The sequence below is a fragment of the Ruditapes philippinarum genome, unplaced genomic scaffold (genome assembly GCF_026571515.1).
Source record: "Ruditapes philippinarum isolate M1 unplaced genomic scaffold, ASM2657151v2 ctg5130_1_1_1_1, whole genome shotgun sequence".
Lineage (NCBI taxonomy): Eukaryota > Metazoa > Mollusca > Bivalvia > Venerida > Veneridae > Ruditapes > Ruditapes philippinarum.
In genome coordinates, this window is record NW_026866804.1 from 22,968 (window position 1) to 41,661 (window position 18,694).

Here is an 18,694-nt window from a genome sequence, read left to right on the forward strand (position 1 = left end):
TAAAAAGAACATCACCACATAGCAAAATAGTATAACCATTTATAAAAAGAACATCACCATATATCAAAATAGTATAACCATTTATAAAAACAACATCACCATATAGCAAAATTACAGCACCATTTATAAAAACAACAGCACCATATATAAAATGACACCACCAGGTACAAAGTGACACCACCATATATCAAAACGAAGCTCACCATTTATCATTACTGCAGCACCATGTATCAAAAACAACAGCACCAATAATATAATTACATCACCAATAATCAAAATGACAAAACCAGCTAACAAAACCCACAGCACCATCTGTCAAAACGACATCACCATTTATCAAAACCACAAGCACCATTTTATTAAATCCACAGCACCATTTATTTAAACTACAGTACCACCTGTCAAAACGACATCACCATTTATCAAAACCACACAGCACCATTTACTTAAACTACAGCACCATCTGTCAAAACGACATCACCATTTATCAAAACCACAGCACCATTTATTTAAACTACAGCACCATCTGTCAAAAACGACATCACCATTTATCAAAACCACAGCACCATTTACTTAAACTACAGCACCATCTGTCAAAACGACATCACCATTTATCAAACCATAGCACCATTATTAAATCCACAGCACCATTTATTTAAAACTAGCAGCACCATCTGTCAAAAACGACATCACCATTTATCAAAACCACAGCACCATTTACTTAAACTACAGCACCATCTGTCAAAAACGACATCACCATTTATGTCAAAACCACAGCACCATTTACTTAAACTACAGGGACATCTATCACAAACTACATCACCATTTATTAAAACCACATAACCATTTATCAGAACCACAACCACTATCTGTCAAAAGGACATGACCACTTTAGAAAAGTGTTTAATATAAGGCAGCTATGGCGTTCCATAGTTTTTCACGTCTAAACTTCAAATAAAGCTTCATGAGACTGGGCATTATTTCCTTGTTTCGATATGGTCAGTGTTCAAACCTTGATCAAAGTTGACCTATTTTCCCAAAAAAATTCAAATCTTTTTAACCCCTCGGGCCCCTTTTTTGTCCCATTTACTACAATTTCCCCCACATTCTATTAAAATAAGTTTTTAAAATCAATTTTAAAATATAAAATCTAAAAACTACTATGTTTCGTTTTTTGCAAGGATAATGACCCCGAAAAAAATTCCCCCCCAAAAGTAATAAACCGGGCATTCCCTAACTAAGTCCAAAAAAATTCTCAAATAAATTTAAAAACAAAATCACCTCCCCCAAGACATTTGTTCCGGAGGGGTTTCAATTGCCCCAAATGGGATTTTTACATCCTGGGAAAACAACGGGCCCCAAAATTCCCCGTTCCCCAGTATGATGATATCGACAACTGGAAGCTGTAAAATAAAATCAATTTTAACCCTGGACCTACTAAATTTATATAATGGATGAGCCCTGATTTAAATTTGGAACAGTCCATTAAAAGTTTCAGGGATTTTTTTATCTAAAAACAAATATTGAGCTACCATCAGTATTGCGCCTGATCAGACTGGACAGACCTACAGGCTGGTCTGGCTCTACTGTGATGGCAAAGACTGATCACTTTTGGTTATAGTTAGTTAAGGATTAAATACAATGGAAGTTTTTTTTCCAAATTAATTTTGACAGCTAGCTGTTGGCTGCAACTACAGCAAACACTGAACAATATTTTTATCATTAAGGCATTAAAATTTAAGTGAACGTTATTACAATTGACAGCTGTGCAGAGTTTTTACATGTATTTAACCTATAGCTCTTCAAAGTGATTCTTATGTAAAATTCTTCCAAGTATAATTTCCAATAACCGTAAATTATACCATACCCAGACTATGGTATAATTTTCAGTTTTGAAAATTATACCATAGCAATATAACCTGAAATAAAATAAAACACAAAACAAGAAGCAAGGTACAGAAATTTTATTTCAGTCACAAAATAAATCTCATTAGGCTGAGAAATCGAGACATTTTGGCCAGAAACACATGCCAAAATGTAAAACCAATGTATCAAATTGTCAGTTTTTACCAAAGTTAAATACACAATTATTTTAAAAAGTTTAGCATCTTTTTCAAAGATTTTCTGAATAGGACTCTCCATTTCTAATTTCTTAGGCTTTTCAAGATCCACAAGAGAACTTGTTTTTCAAGTTCACCGCTTGTCACTGTTGATGAGACCATTTGCTTCTTGGAATCAAGTACATTTGAAATATCTCTCAACTGGTCACATGAGGGTCGTTTATATTTTCGAACACCTTGGACACTACGGTGTCCTGTACGATCCATTATACTCTGTTCGCAAACGCCAGCTTGATACAAAGTTGTTGCGCACGTGGCGCTTTCCAGACTGATTTGTGAAATTGCCTTCGAGACCACTGCAAATAATTTTTCATCATGTTTTCAAGTTTGTTTTTACCAAGAACTTGAGCAGATAATCTTTTTAGTATCTTTAATTGGACGTTTATAAATTTTACCACATCGTCTCCTAAAAGACTCGTAATAATCTTGATACACCTTGTATATCTTATCAGAAGAATAGTGTTTAATGTTTTTGTTCTCCACCTTTTTGTGTTTTTAAACCACCTTTAAAAGTTTTGTTGTCTCTACCAATAAACTGAATGAACTTTCCGCCATCATCTTCGGAAATAATAAACTGGTCACTTTCAAGATTTGTAATGTTCGTCTCTGCCTCGCATTCCAAACAATTTACAATTGTAAAAGAACACTGCATTCAACAGGCTTTCTGCATTTTTCATATCCAAATTTTTCCTGTACTCCACAACAATTTCTTCCTGTTCTGCACTTACAGGATCAGCCTGCTTGATATTGGCACCGATGCCCTTGCTAGTCACATACTTCATCTGTGCATCTAGACATTTTACGAAATGTTAAGAAACGATCGTCCTTCTCGTTCATATAATTCATATTTGGAATGCCGGAGTCACGAAGATATCTCAAGATTCCACTAGCAATAAGATAAAGTGACCGGGCTGGGTAGAAACTTCCATCCCGCTTCTTGACCTATTAAAATGTAACAATTTAAGAATTAATACACGAACAAAATTGGCAACACACTAAAATTAAATTGGGGCATCGACATCGGACAGGCTGGTAATGTATGCCGATTGAATTATAGAGGTTGTCGGTCCAGAGATTTTAAACATTGTGACATACATAGCCATGCATGTATTTATCAAATAAAACTCAAATCACAAAATTCTAGATTTAAATATACTTTTCTATTACTTTCAATTCCCTATGTTGCATAATTGTAAAAAGAAATTTCCATTTCATTTCCAATAATAACGAAATGCTATTGAAAAAAGATGAAATTCATGGCACAAATTAAAATGCTACGCTTTTACAAGGTTTAGGGACAATCTTTTTCCCATTATATTTAGCCATTTATCTGTTTTTTTGCGAAATAATGGAAATTATCGAAAAACAGCTAAAAAAATGTATTTATCCCGATATGATAAAAACTATTGCTAACAATATCATACAAAATACTGAATTACAAGAAAAATAATGAAAATTAGAATAAATCAAACTGTACCTCCATGAGAAAACGGCTGAGATGGTTTGTTCACATCGTCTACATTAAAATCCTCTAATGGCGGTACCTGTTGGCTAAGTTTGCCGGCATTTTCTGACCGTACGCCATTCGTTGAAGGCTTTTAATGCCCAATTTGTAGATTTTTTGGTAATTTTTTGGAACAGACTGCTCCAGTCGTTCACGTATGTCACAATCCTCAAGGCTATCAAAGCGGCTTGTCTCAGAACATTCTAACGCCGTTGGCAACGGTATATTCATGGATTTTTTGTCTTGATTTTCAGAAAGCAAAATGTTGCTTTGATCACTTTCGTCCATGTTGATTGATATTTCGTTGATAAAGTCCTCTACATTTTGTGTTAGAAGAAAATTCACTCCAACTGTATCAATCCCCAGATCTGTCTCAGCCTGATCAAGGTACTGAGATAAAGCCATATCTTCTTCATAAATGTCCAGATGTTGAGACAAAATTATGTCTTCCAAATTTTCTGTGAACGACAAATTGTCATTCCAAGCCATGCCGAATCATGTGAATTGAAGTAAAACTTTAAAATGAGACAGATGACTGAATAGAGAAAAGGGTCCATGCCGCTACCAATGAAAATGTAGCTTCCACGCGGGGAAAATCAGCCCATTATTTTGATTGACAGCTCATTTCACGTCTTTGCTGCTATGCAAATTCAGATCAAAGGGATAAGATTTTCTGGGCGGAGCAATAGGTTAAAACAGTAGCGTCATGTTATTTTGATTGACAGCTCATTTTACGTCATTTCTGCTATGGAGTAAGTGTTTCTGGGCGGAGCTATAGGTTAAAACAGATACACCATTGCTGCGTTGACGATTTCTGGGTTTGCGTAAATTATACCATAATCACGTGACCTTTCTTATGCGACCTCACTCGACTTCGTCTCGTGAGGTCAAGGCATAGGTCGCATAAGAAAGGTCACGTGATTATGGTATAATTTACGCAAACCCAGAAATCGTCAACGCAGCAATGGTATATCTATTACGTATACTGATTATCATGTATGAATATAAATAGATATCTAATAATTCAACATAATAAGAGAGTTCGACAGCTAATTGTAACAATTAAACTGAAAAGCTATAAATTTCATATATTGGCAGTTTCTTTTTTACCGGTAACTGAATTGTAATGAAATAGTAAATTCTCAACGAAAACATTAAGCAAATTTGTTCAGATTAAAGCAACACCCAAAAAAACTTGAAATAAAAAACTTACTACAGTTCATTTCATCGGAACCATCCTCACAATCAGTTTTACCGTCACATACATTATTGCCGTTAATATAGCCTTTACCCATGCAGAAGAAACTGCCTGAAATGTACGGAAAATGTGTGACTTTTTTATTATAATTTTAAAACGTTATATATGTACATGTATATGAAATTTGTGCCTGTCCTTTACATATTATTTTTAACTCATGTTGATAAGTGTTATTTACCTCCAAATCTTCTGGGCCACCTGGCTTTAGGGAAAAAATTAACGAAAAGCAATTTTCATTCCTAGTTTAAAATACAGGTGGGATCACTTCCTACTGTTTGATTATATCCCCATTAGCATGCAAAATTCATACCTGAAAGAATGTCTTTCCATATCTTAATAACTGTTCTCTGATAAAAAAATGAGTAAGGCAGAGGAAACATCAAGTGAAAAGCATTTGATTTTACTAAAAACACACCAGATATAGTTAATATTGGTCAATGATCTCCAGTTGAAACCAGGGAAAAAATTTGACAACCCTATTGGCATTATTGCACAAACACCCTAAATTTATTATTAAAGTTGACAGTGAGAACATACTGATAAAAATATCTTGCCTTCAGGTGCAGCCATTTTTTCACAGATAAATGCACGGAGGATCATACAGTTGCTATAGCTAAATGTGTATGGTCGGTCATATACATAATCCTCACTGTTTTTATGTGCAAAAACACATCCCCCGTTAGAGTTGTCCGGTTGGTCATCGGACCAGAAGCCCTCGGTTTCCGTCGCTTCCATGCCATTACTCCATCTTAGTTCTGTACAATTAGGACAAGCAGTCGACTTCTTTCGCGCCAAACCTTAATTAAAAATGTAAGAGAATAAAAATTAGTAATGTATTTCCGGGGTTGACATTGCATGTGCTGGTATTTTAGCAGAAAATACAAGTCAAGTTCTATTTTGGTCATGGTCAGATGTTTTTTACAGTTATCCTCTCTTGAACTTGGAAAAGATTTAAATATTCACAATTTATAATCATTATCTCGGCTATAAATATGTAATAAGCAATTTGAAAGAGGTTAACACTGAATAGTTTCAGGGCCTTGAATTTTGTATAAAAAAGGTTTGTGTAAACATTGAATAGTTTAACCGAGAATGGAAAAAATGGTTCGTGCAAACAAATTTTGAACTAAATATTATTAAAACATTTGAAATTTTAGCTGCATGCGGGGGCATTCGCGGCGTAACGACACATTTTTTAAACACAAAGCGTTGAACTAACCAATATAGTAAGAATCTGCTGATGCACGAATTTCAGTAAATTTTCTACCGATGAGATCATTCTCCGGCTGGTCTTTGATTGTAACTAGACGAGATCCATAACTGAAATGAAAATGAATCCCATATTATAGCCGCAAAATTACGTTTTAACAGTTTTAAAAGCAAAAGCATTAGTCACCTTTGGTTTTTTTAAAACTTTATCCGTAGACTTATATGCAGGTGGGGATTTCCTCTATGGCATTTATCAAATATTTCAATGATTGTTTAACAAAGACAGTTATCATATAATTATAAGATATAAAAACTGAAAGTTAAATAGTGAAACAGATTTATTAATATTTGACTTTTCACTTGAATAGAATATTAAATTTTCTTAATCGTATACGGAACATATTAATGAAAATACAATAAGAAAATGAAAAAAGTCCTGGCAGATGATTCGAAGTTAACATAGATTAAGGAATCACTTGAGAATACTTTGGAATTCTGGAAAACACAGAAATGTGAGGCACCGTGCAGTAGTGAAAACAACGAATCTCTTCGATTTTAAAAAATGAATATAAATTCAACCCATATGATTTTTGCATAGCTGGTTTGTTAAGGCAATGATATTTCCTTTTTTATACAAAATGAAAAATATAGAGAGCTATGTAACTCCTAAACCACTTTTAAAACGATTCTCTTTATATTTCTGATTTATATCAACTAATAATTAACTTATCCAATTATTAAAGTATCAAAATTCGTCTTTTAACCCATTACACGATATACACGCCTATTTACGCCTCCATCACCCTATTTGTTGTCTCAAATGGTGAAAAAAGCCTTATTTATGCCCCCAACACTAGTCTTGTTTTTGTTTGAGAAATGTTGTTTTAAAAAGTGACCACTTTTTCGGCACCGACCCTATCCAAAAGATACATCAGGGGGTTGCCAGAAAGGGGATGTGCCCCTTCTGTTTGGGGAGTATAAAGGGGGCGGCAGTCCCCTCATCGCCAAGGAAATTTTGGACTTGTGAGAGGCTAAAAATGACCCCAGGTCGATCATGAGGTAACGTGTAACTAACGCTGAAAAGCCTTTGACTCTATCTTAATCAATTGAGAAGTTGCAGCACTTTGAAATCAATTTTGATGGGAGAAAAAACAATGCAAAATGGTGATTTTTGGCAATTTTGAGATGTCCCTCGTTGCCATGGTAACAGAAAATTTAAGACTACAAAGGCAATGGTCCAGTCAACATTTATGTCAAGTTTAATTAGTACTGAAGCAGTTTTTATAGTTTTATAGCAATTAGACCTTATAATTGGAGACTTTTCAATGAAAACAGCCATTTTTCACAAAATGCAATAATGGGTTCATGGAAGGAACTGTCTGTGCATATACAGACAGTTTTCCAATCGCACCTTTTCGGCCCTTTCCGTCAACTTTCGGATTAGAAAATTCATTCGGAACACCTTCGGCTATTTTCTTATCCGAACACTGAAAGGGCCGAAAAGTTGCGATTGAAGAATATTATGAATAATAGCCGGGATGTTACGACTGACAGACCAAACAAGAAGTATCTTTAAAAAAAGATACTCGGCAAAGTAAAACTGGTTCACTTGCAGGTAAACTTGCATATTGTAGTTTTTCTTAACTTCTTTAGTATGTGTTTTTAAACAAACCCGTGCTGTTTTGGAAGTGAACTCAATTTCAAACACCATCATCCACGCAGTCGGTATGGCAATTATTTTTATAGATACTTAATTAATTAATTATTAATATGCAAAGTATATATAAAAATATTAAACATTATCAATCGAACACATCAATAATCATACAATATATTAGACATTTATTGAACATCATAAACTAATTAGGGTACCTGATAAGTTCTGGACAAAATTTTGTGTAAAATAAACTCAGTTCTTACGTTTAATAAACCATTCACTAGAAAATGTAATAAGATCTGAATGCAAGAAGTCTTGTTAAACAGAGCTTAGATATCTGTGCAATTTAACTAGAAAGTTAAAGAACTATCTTGTACATTTATTTTAGAAACATCCTTTACATCCAAGAACTATCCTTAACATCTTAGTTTAGAACTACCTTAGAGTGACAATAACTACATTTACATTTTATTTTAGAACAACCAGGGTCTTTCAAATAGAATTTGAAAGACCCTGGAATAGCCAATGAGGTTCCCTGATTTTATTTTGTATTTTAAAAATGACCAATAAAAACGTTATGTTCTTCCCTGAAAATTTTACAGGAAGTCAAACTGAAAACAGACCAGCCTTCGGCCGAAAAAATGGGACTGAAAAGTCAGGGACAGGAAAAGGTAAAGGGGAGAATAGTCTGGCGATTTAGGAAGGGATGTTAATGTATTGATAATTTTACCTTTCACACATTTCTTCTGCTCTTCCGTAAGTTCTTATGTGATCTCCATGAAATATTTTGTAACACTTATCCCAACCTTTAAACCATCCTTTACCTTCTTCACATTCCAACTGAAAGATAGAAAACAATCTATAATGACACAATGGGCACTTTTGTACAAATCTCATATGTAGTTCCAGTTTAGTACTACTAAGTTTGTATCATTTTGCAATCATGCATTTTTACAATGTAATTTGTTCATGTGTTTATGTATATGCATGAGAATGTGTTATGTACAGTCTCAAATAAAATATCTGTTCTGTTCGTATCACAACGTCGCGACGATAATTCGCTTCGCTTGGGCCGACCGGACCCTTAAACGTGATGAACGACATGATAATTGGCACATTAAGGACACCATACATGGATGTCACATGATACTTCTATTATGAAGTGAAAAACAGTTTTCATTGAAGAAAAAAATCAAACAAAAATTTTTCCGATAATATTTTAGTAGTTTACATGTTAACACACGAATATTTGTAATGAATACCTTTTTGTCAGTTACCTTTGTCAAATATGCAAACATTAAGAAATCGTAAAGATTGTTCCTCTAAATAAAGAAAACGATCACTTTTACTATAATATACAACAAAAAACATCTCGACTTAATTCTCCCATTGATCTCATAAAAGTCTTTCTTACAATAATGTTTAAAAACCTTTAAAGCTACTTAAATAAAGGCTCTTTGAATTAAATTTTAGACATGTGATAATAAGAGAAAGTAACAAAATAATAAAAAAATGAATATTGGGTGCATAATTACAAAATAAATCACGAAATATTCAATTTTTTTTCGTCAAAGAAATCCAATAAAGTAATGTTTTACTAAATTTTACTTAATATATAAACAATGCATGATGTCAATAAATACTGACATTAAGTTTGTTTCTTCTATTCCATAACTATATATCATATCTGTCAATAAGGGGAAAATTGTGTTTTTAAAGGCACATTTAGCCTCTTAAAGTTTTTTTCTTTCTTTCTTTCTTTCTTTCTTTCTTTCTTTCTTTCTTCTTTCTTTCTTTCTTTTTTTTCTTTTTTCTTTCTTTCTTTCTTTCTTTTTTCCTCCCTGCCTTCCTTCCTTCCTTCCTTCCTTTCTTTCTTTCTTTCTTTCTTTCTTTCTTTCTTTCTTACTTTCTTTCTTTCTTTCTTTTTTCTTTCTTCAAGAGCACACATATATTTTATAAGGTTGTACAATGAATTAAGAACATCTATAATACTGAACACCTGAAGAAAATAACGTTAAATGTAAATAATTACTGATAAAAGCAGCAGATTTTAAACACAGAAGTATGTTGACGACCATATAAAATCATTATAACTTCTATAATTGCAAAACACAAAATATGCAAAAGTAGGCTGAACTGTAACGTCAGTGAGTAACGTGCTAGATCACCCAATATAACAAAAATGAAACTGAAAAAAAGTGTTTTGAAGGCTTAATGGGCCTTTAAACAAATGAGAATTTTCTTAAAGCTCGTGCATCCAATGTTTCAAGATGCCAATGTTTTTGTAAATGCTCTCAATGCTAACAGAATCAAGTCACATGAACCGTATTCAAACATTTTCAAGTGTACAAGAAACTTATGAGATACGTGTAATTGTGACAGCATACCTAAAACAGACGATAATATACATGTATAACATACATTACATAAAATACAATTTTCAAGCGAACAGAATAACTAAAAACAACACATACCCCATTGGCTTCGTCTGCAGAACCCGTTGTTAATAAGGTAAACAAAATTGGGACATAAACTGTTAAGTACATATTCCTGTGCAGGGGTTTATTATTATTACATTTTTATTCTGTCATCTTTTCTTCTTCTGTTGAACTTATGTTAAGAAAATAAACGTCCTAAGATCACCAAAGATACAGATTTAATACACTATTAAGTCGCACGCAATTATTACACAACAAAACATCCAAAAACTATTCCGGTTTAGCATATAATGCAAACATGAAACATGATAACCATAATTATGAAATTGCTTGAAATCACTGATCCATTTTACTCTTCCTTATCAGAAGAAGGGAAAACTGACTTCGTTGGTACTCACGACCGTGACGATATTGCATTTTACTTAGAAGTCCAAATTATTAGTCTGGAAGCATGGATGCACACGTTGCGGACGAAGGAACACAGTTTTTTTAAACATTCGTTGCACAGATAAAGCAAAAGTTAGGCAGTGATTCGTAAAAGTGTACTTTAAATTATGGGAGGTTGTAATATCCACCTGAGCATTGCAATACTACACCTTATGTTTTCTATTGGTATAATTGTCCATTAGCTTTTATTTCTACTTCTGAAGAGCTTTTTTATTTTTTGGTTTCCTGTTATAATTTTCAAAAGTAACTCATTGGCGATGTACCTGAACCATCTTTTTCCTCTAAATATTGCATTTTCGCAATTTGTACAGTTACAGTGTATGGAAGTCAAAATACTACTTAGTTTACCATGTTTACAGTTTGCTACTTTAATGACAAAATAAAAAATTAATGTGTTCACATTCATCGCTACTTTTTTCACGTGAGTAAGATCTAAAATGCTCTAAAACATAAGAACTTAAACGATATAAAAACCATATTTGCCACTTTAAAGAAGGATTTGATTATTTTTAGGCATAATGTGCCTATAAATAACTATTCGAATCCCATTGTTGTTTCCTGGTACAGTTATTTGTTTCTAATAATTATTGAAGGTTATCTGAAAGACCTAAAAAATGTAAGTGGGGAAAGTTTTCCTTTTTTACAAAAACTTTAAAAAATAACATTAAAAATGATCCGGGACCGCCACGAGGAGTTTTTCCCTTTTTTCAGTAAATCTGTTTTTTTACCCCACCCTTTTTTTTCAACTTACCTTTGAAAAAACAATTTTTAAATTTTAAGGGGATATTATGACAAGTTTTTTCTTTTTAGGGAAAATTTTAAATTTTAAAACCATTAAGAAAATTTAAATTAAACGTTTGTTACCACAATTTAATTTAACTAGAATCCAACAAAACAACGATAAAAATATGTGACAAACATAGGACTCAAATAATTGATTAATACTACATGTATGATGACAACCTATAAATAAAAGAAGTCTTTCTTAATCATCTCATGTAGTATCTCATGTTTCTTTTTATTACTGATATGTCAATGTCACTTTTCCATTTAGTTTCACTATTCAACAGAATCGAAGCTAATGTGAAACACAGGAAAGTCGGAATGTGATTGCTAATGTATCCTACTGCGGGACACCCTTATAGTTTCAGTAACCCTTATTATGTCTATTTGTAACTTCTTAATTTTAGATGGGTTCTTTCCGTTTGCAACCTCTTTTAGCATCTGATATACTATTATGTGTATACTTGTCCTGTAGCTACTTCCTGTAGCTACTTTTTTTTTATTTGTTAACTTTACCTGATGACGTACGACCTAGAAAGTTATACAGTTGTTGCCGTTCCATGGGAGGCCAAGTAAAGTCGCAACCGAACAGATGAATATGGCATAAAAAATCCCTTTAAAGTGTCATTTACACGGTGTTACCCGTGACACTGCTCTAGTTAACTAGTATTAATCATTTTAGCCTTTTTCATTCTTTTCGTTGTAAATATTTTGCTTCTTGAACCAATGAAGACTTTTTATATCGACAACTGTATTTAAAACTATTTTTATTATTTTCGCGTGGCCGATTGGTTACGTGACGGACTAGTTATCTAAGAATTGTTGGTCGCATAGGTTTAAACCCCGTCATGGACAAGCCGTTGTTTCCTTGAGCAAGAAACTTTACATTCATTGCTTAGTACTGGTTGGTTCCAGGACCGGATTCGAGAGTGTTTCATTAACATTATACCCATAGCTTCCAACACAATCAAACTAAAATAACTTAGTATATACTAAATTATTATTATCAACAACAACAACAATGTTTGGATTAAGTAGACTACTAAATAATTATCATTTTCTTTATCATATTCTATTGTACATTATTTTCCCTTTTAATTGGCTTATCGCTTCCACGAGAGCTTTTTGTTTGACCTTTCTCACAATTGACTACGACATTGGCAATTCCTATTCTTACATTTCCAAATTAATATGTAATCAATTTTGTTGCTATATAAATATTGTCATCATTATTTTTAATATCTTTAACTTCATTTGACAAACTCGTACTATTATCAAACTCAAAACCACCTTCAATCGTTACACCATTTTTTTCCTTTTAATTTTCTTACATCGACATTATAGTTACTTTTCACTCTTTCTTCGCTCTTATATTTTACTATATCTTTGTTAGTTTCTCACTTCACATATTCTTTTCTCTCATCACTTTTGTCGTACACACTGCTTACTTCATATTTAAATTGTGTTCTTATCGTGTCAAGATATCTTCAATACTTAATTTACTTAATTCACACATCCTCATGAATATTTAACAATTTTTCAGTTCGTCACATTTTCCACTACTATCGTTTTTTTTCTTTTAATAATTTCTTCATTTTTCTGATTCATTCTTTTAGATTTTAGACCATTTTTATTTTATCTGATTTATATAACATGTGCTACGTGCTGCCTTGTTGATCTTTGTTTCAGAATTCCCATCCTTTTTGCCAGCATTGCTTTGTTTCTTATATCCGTTTGTTCCATCGAATTTGTGGTTAGTTGCTTGGAAGATTTGTCTTTAAATATCAAACTCATATACCTTTTTATACGTTTCTGCCATAACAACTATGTCATATCCTTTTTGTTTTTGTGTTCAAAGAAAGAAAAAAACGTATGAAAAAAGAATTTTACAAAATTAATTATACAGCTGTAAAAGGTTAGTTATTCAAATTTCATTACAAAATCAATGTTGTTTATTGATATTTTAGGTACATTAACAAGAATATTTGTTAGTGGAAATTCATTTAATTGATGAATGGGGGAGTTCTCTTTGTTATACCCCACTTCAAAGAAAAGTAGGTATATTGTTTTGCAGCATGATGTCAGTCTACCGGTCGGTCTGTCCATCAATAACTTGAGAACAAATTTCCATAAAACTTGGTCCTCAGAAGTAAAAAAATTCTTATTTTAAGGCCAAAAGGCTTTCAGGTTAAGTCATATTCATATTGTATGCCAGCTTATAGATTATGTATAATGTAATATATTTCTAACATTTTGTGTTTTTAATTATAATAAATAATTATGAATACAAAAAGATATCATAGTAATTGATATGCAGCTTATTTGTTACTTAAGTAATAAAGATCTTTATCTTTATGGATAAACTTTAATTGTACATAATCAAGTTTTTTGAAAACTTTATACAAAGTTAAATTATTCATTTTTATCTTCTGTGAATAATTCATCAGTTTTAATTCGCATACAAAAACAAAATTCAGAGATACGGTTATAAAATTAAAAGTTAAAAAAAGGTGAATTGAAAAATATTCAGTGTTAAAAAAATTTTTACATACCTTAAAAGTTTCCTCTTTTTTAAAAAAAATTTGGTAATTGTTTTATTTTAAAACCTTCCATAAAAATCCCGTAATTTAATAATGTTTTTTTCCAAATTTTTAATTGAAAAATTTTTTACATTTTCTTTTGTACAATGTTAGTCAAAATACAGGGAAAAAAAATTGTTTAACTTCCTCAGGTAAAAGGGAATGTTAAAGTTTTTGCATCATATTCTTATTCATATACAGGGGCTATAGCCGCTCTTGCCTGTGAAACCGGAAACCCCCTGCTCCATGGTACAGGCCATTACAACGCTTTCCCGAAAAAAAATTTAAAAGGTCCACCGTGGCGTTGTAATCGGTTCAGATAGTATCATCTGCTCCCCTGGAATCATTCTTTTCGACTGGTGAAAATACGATCCAAGCACATACGGATTATTACACCATCTTGAAACTAAAACTGCCTTTGGGTTTGGGATATTTCTATTGCCCAAGAATTTACGAAGAAGCTCTGTGCAAATTTTACCAATTTCGTCGTTTGACAGCGTTTCCATGTACTCTGCAGCGTCACCAGCAATCCACCCAAGAAGAGTGTTGTTCTTTGTGAATATTTGATCAAAACCAAATATACGCTTATACCAGTCATTCTGAACATTTTTAATGGATGTGTCATCCCAAGCAAATGCTATACTGCGATAAGTTGGTGCTAATATTGGTTGGTCAAATTCCAAAAATATTTTATTCACTCGTCCCAGTTCTAGAGAAGTCAGTACATCAATTTTGGATTGAGGAAGTTTCGGTTTGAAAAGGGTTTCGTGGTGCTTTTTCAAGTAACCAATTGATGACGTCACAATAACATGATCTGCTTCGAATGTCGACCCGTCTCTGGTCTTAATTTCTATAATTTCATCACTTCGTAATATTTCAACCACTTCCTTTTTCAACATGAGTGATTTCTTTGGAATTAATTTCATAAGATGATTAATTATCTGGGCATATCCGCCAGGGATGTGGACATCTCCGCCTTCTGGTATGTTATACTCCTGTTCGTGTTTTTCCCAGGTTATTCGTTCAAGTTCATCCCCTTCATGAAACCTGCAATGATTTGTCATAGCTTTCAATGCTTTTTGCATATCCTTAATGTAACTGTCGTCTGCTTTAACATTTTGCAATTCTTTTTCCAGGGATTCAAATATAAGCGGCGCAAATGTGATTATTCGGCCATGTTTTAATCGCTCATTTATAATTGTTCGATAAACTTCGTCTAGGACTCGATTGAAAATATGAAAAGCTTCTTTTATGATTTCTCTACTAATTTCAACCCCATCTTCCCTTAAGAATCTTGAACTCATCCTGAAATTGAAAAAAATGTACCAATTGACCAGGATGTCTGTAAGAAACATAATAAACAACCGCCATTAAGTCTTCATTAAAACTGCGATTTCATACAACTACTACTCTCCCTGTCTAATTATTGATAACCAGTAGGAACAAGCGATCGTCCTTTTAATACCTAGAAAAGGTAATCTTTCAGTCAGTTTCACATTAGTTTACATTTAGGCAGTGACTCGGAGATGTAGATGGCAGAAACCATGGCACTTCCTAATTAAATTTGTTTCATACAATTGTGTTGGACACCTTTTAAGACGGGTAATATTGAGTTTTTTCTCATCTATGTAATTAAACTGTATATTCTAATACTTTTCATGGCATTTATTTATGTACAAATCCCTATCGAAAACATTACCAAATGGAGACAATAATGCAAGTTTAAAGTATTTTCATAAAGCAAACTATTGGCATTCGATCTGTCCATGTAATAGTAATATTATTATTTACCTGTTGTTAATCCGATACGGCTGTAATGCTCCTATGGCCTCAGCAATCTGAAAAGTTGAATTTTGTAAAGTAGGACCATGAATCCAATTGGCTCCCAATTCAACAGGGAATTTACCATCACCAAACTGAACTGTGTGTATCCGGCCACCAATCCTGAAAGATGTTTATTAAATGTTTTCGCAAATCAGATGATTAACTTTAAATTTAAGAAAAGCATTTGTAAATTGAACACAGTTAATGTTCTTTAAATACATTGCTTGGTTTTGACTTGACAAGCTTATGACAATATGTGACTTATGCTCCATTATTTCGTCAGTAATCGTATGTTCTTTAAAAGTCACATATGAGTAAACTTTAAGGGTCTCACATTTATAGCCTTACACTAGTAAAAAGGCGACGTTGGCCACGTGATTGGGTTTAAATGATATCCCCTAGGACATCCAGAACTCATGAGCTTTTGTATTAACCGGATATTGTGTATGACAAAGAATAAGTATAAAAACGAAGTAAATACGTTGATTTTACCACGCAGTAATTGTTTTTACAGTTGTGTTATTGTCAATTTCCCTTTATCACTACTTTGTTCGATTACAAATCTGTTTGGAACACCTTGTCGATTATTCATAATCATATCGGAGTTTACACGGATTCAATAGTTTTAGGAGTTAACATAAACAGAGGCTGTAGATTAACGAAGTTAAGTTGTGATTGGAACATATTTCTGACAATATAAATAAATTTCAAAATGCCTCTTGTCAACAAATCCAATATATCGTGAATTGTCTTTTAGACCGTTTTTTTCTGTTTCTAATAAACATTAAAGTTATCAAATGCTAATAAAGTACTTTTTACTTGGATCTCTATTAATATACTGAAGAGGACTTATACTAACTAAGCAAAACATTAAAACTAATAAAGTAATTGTTTACATGTTTAGTTTTCTAGCATAGCTTAGATCGTTCTGTGTGTTTGAGGTTCTCAGAGAGGGTCGAAATGACGCGATTAAAGGACAACGAGTAAGATTAAAATATCCTCCGCCCATATATATTTCAATTATATTTGAAATAAAATAGCTAGAAAACCTGTCGGCAGCCTCAAGTATAAGAACATTTCTAAATCCAGCATCAACTAATCGTCGTGCCGCTGATATTCCCGCCATTCCAGCGCCGATAATGACAACATTCGGCTGTTTCCGGAGGACACTCATCGTGTGTGTTGGCTGCAACAATTATTATATTCTGAAATAAAGTTTAACAAGATATATATTCACTCCGTTGCTAAAACTTCTTTTTTCATGAATGGAAGTTTTTTTTTTTTAATTTGAAATGTAATCTCCCCTCTTGACTTTCCTCAAATTTACCATTTTTGTGTAGGATTTTCATGCAGTCCACCTGAAGAAATCTGAATTAGCGGAAATTCATATAATCATTACTGAAAAGTTTCAAGAGTTAATTTCAGAAAACATCTGGGCAGTATGCCCATGTGTACACAGTACGGATCACAAAAAAAAGTATGGCATATAGTCAAATGGTGAATGTCAAAAACTATATAAAAGTTACACATTTTCTTGAGGCAATAATGGATGCTAAGGACAGTACTAGTAAATAAACACTAAGAACAGATACCATCCTATCAGTAACAGTGTACTAACACAAAGTAAAACAAAAATGTATACGTATGTACATGTATATAATTACTGTACAAATCTTGCAGCGTTTAATTGGGACAAACTTTTTTTATTTATTATAAAGAGTAGTGTTTCATATACCGAATGTTTTAGAAATAAGTTTCTAATTTCTATTTCTGTTAGATATATAGTATACATGTTCTTGACAAAGGCAGTTCTATTTGATCTATGATCGTTTCCGTATTTTGTTTCGACTGTTCAAACATTACATCTTGTTTTAAGTTAATTAATTAACTTGCAAATACAATTCTGCATAATGCAGACTATTAAACCAGACGTTTTTGAATCAGAAAAATCTGAAAAAACATTCCAAAATTTCAGCCTAGTCATTGTGTTCTACTGTACAAACATTTATTGATTCATTTATTCATTCTTATGTTTTATTTTGTCTTTAAAGCCATTATGTAGAATTTACACGTATTATACCTCATGTGTATACATTGTAGTCTCTTCAACATATGGCCCTGATTAGGCTTGATACAAGTATAGAACGAGGTCATCCACGCAGTCCAATCAGGGTCTATAGCTTAATTTGTTTGTATTTTGGTACAGAAATGTCTTATTGTTTAAAGGACTAGTCGATACTCAAAGCATGGCTAAGTCATTACACAAATTCAACATGTTATTGATTAAGAAAAAACAAAATAAACTTACCGGTATAAAAATATCAGTATTTATGACTCTCTCAAGTTCCTCTTTATCGAACAGATAGCTTAAGCTTAATGTTTACATTTAATCTGACCGTAAAGATAAACGATGTTAAAGCAAGACAGTACATATTGTAATAATTTCGTATACTACATCAACCAATTTTTCGGTCTATTTTAAGTACGAAAAAGTTCGCTTTTAAAAATCTAGTAGCGGATCACAGTATCCCCTTTAATAACTGTGATGTAGACTTTTTCAGGAAAAAATCATGCTTATATATCCTTACATCCGAGCTCTTGGATTTATTATAGTCCAAGGTATAAAATAAATTCAATGCATAAAATTCATTACGGAATAAACATTGACACTTAAAAAGTTTATTACCTTTAATTGTCTATCTGCGCTTAAAAACATGTGGTTGCTTAATTACCTAGCTCAAAAGTGGTTATAAGGTTTAAAGTTTAGAACCAAACCAGGACAAAAGTTTTTAAGGACATGAAGTTAAAAGGTTATTTCTGTAGCTTTTTTGCCTTTCATCTGTCCCCACATAGCCGGGTTTGTGCAGTGGTCTTG

The 18,694-nt window shown here is 32.6% G+C and overlaps 2 protein-coding genes and 1 pseudogene across 2 annotated transcripts; all 3 read right to left on the minus strand.

The window, feature by feature from the left end:
• Positions 1-1,311: 1,311 nt before the first annotated feature.
• Positions 1,312-10,559, minus strand: LOC132733768 (C-type mannose receptor 2-like). The gene is made up of 6 exons (XM_060720447.1): positions 10,223-10,559; positions 8,479-8,588; positions 6,102-6,202; positions 5,437-5,679; positions 4,838-4,933; positions 1,312-1,403 (listed from the first exon to the last, which is right to left on the minus strand). The coding sequence occupies exons 1-6, from the start codon at positions 10,292-10,294 to the stop codon at positions 1,312-1,314; spliced, it is 714 nt and encodes a 237-aa protein (XP_060576430.1). The 5' UTR covers positions 10,295-10,559.
• Positions 2,145-2,902, minus strand: LOC132733770 (uncharacterized; annotated as a pseudogene).
• A 3,720-nt stretch (positions 10,560-14,279) lies between the features above and the next one.
• On the minus strand, positions 14,280-18,210 carry LOC132733769 (spermine oxidase-like). The gene is made up of 4 exons (XM_060720448.1): positions 18,128-18,210; positions 16,869-17,024; positions 15,787-15,939; positions 14,280-15,300 (listed from the first exon to the last, which is right to left on the minus strand). The coding sequence occupies exons 2-4, from the start codon at positions 16,991-16,993 to the stop codon at positions 14,280-14,282; spliced, it is 1,299 nt and encodes a 432-aa protein (XP_060576431.1). The 5' UTR covers positions 16,994-17,024; positions 18,128-18,210.
• Between the last annotated feature and the right edge of the window lie 484 nt (positions 18,211-18,694).

What these genes read in the sequence shown, in the direction of transcription:
- LOC132733768 (XM_060720447.1), bottom strand. Translation starts at nt 10,294, where the DNA reads ATGTACTTAACAGTTTATGTCCCAATTTTGTTTACCTTATTAACAACG. An exon ending in AGCAGATTCTTACTATATTG is followed by an intron (nt 5,680 to 6,101) that starts GTTAGTTCAACG and finishes TTTTTAATTAAG; the next exon opens with GTTTGGCGCGAAAGAAGTCG. An exon ending in TTCCGATGAAATGAACTGTA is followed by an intron (nt 1,404 to 4,837) that starts GTAAGTTTTTTA and finishes TTTATTTTACAG; the next exon opens with CTTCCAGTTGTCGATATCAT.
- LOC132733769 (XM_060720448.1), bottom strand. Translation starts at nt 16,993, where the DNA reads ATGAGTGTCCTCCGGAAACAGCCGAATGTTGTCATTATCGGCGCTGGA. An exon ending in ATACTTGAGGCTGCCGACAG is followed by an intron (nt 15,940 to 16,868) that starts GTTTTCTAGCTA and finishes AACATCTTTCAG; the next exon opens with GATTGGTGGCCGGATACACA. An exon ending in CCGTATCGGATTAACAACAG is followed by an intron (nt 15,301 to 15,786) that starts GTAAATAATAAT and finishes TTTCAATTTCAG; the next exon opens with GATGAGTTCAAGATTCTTAA.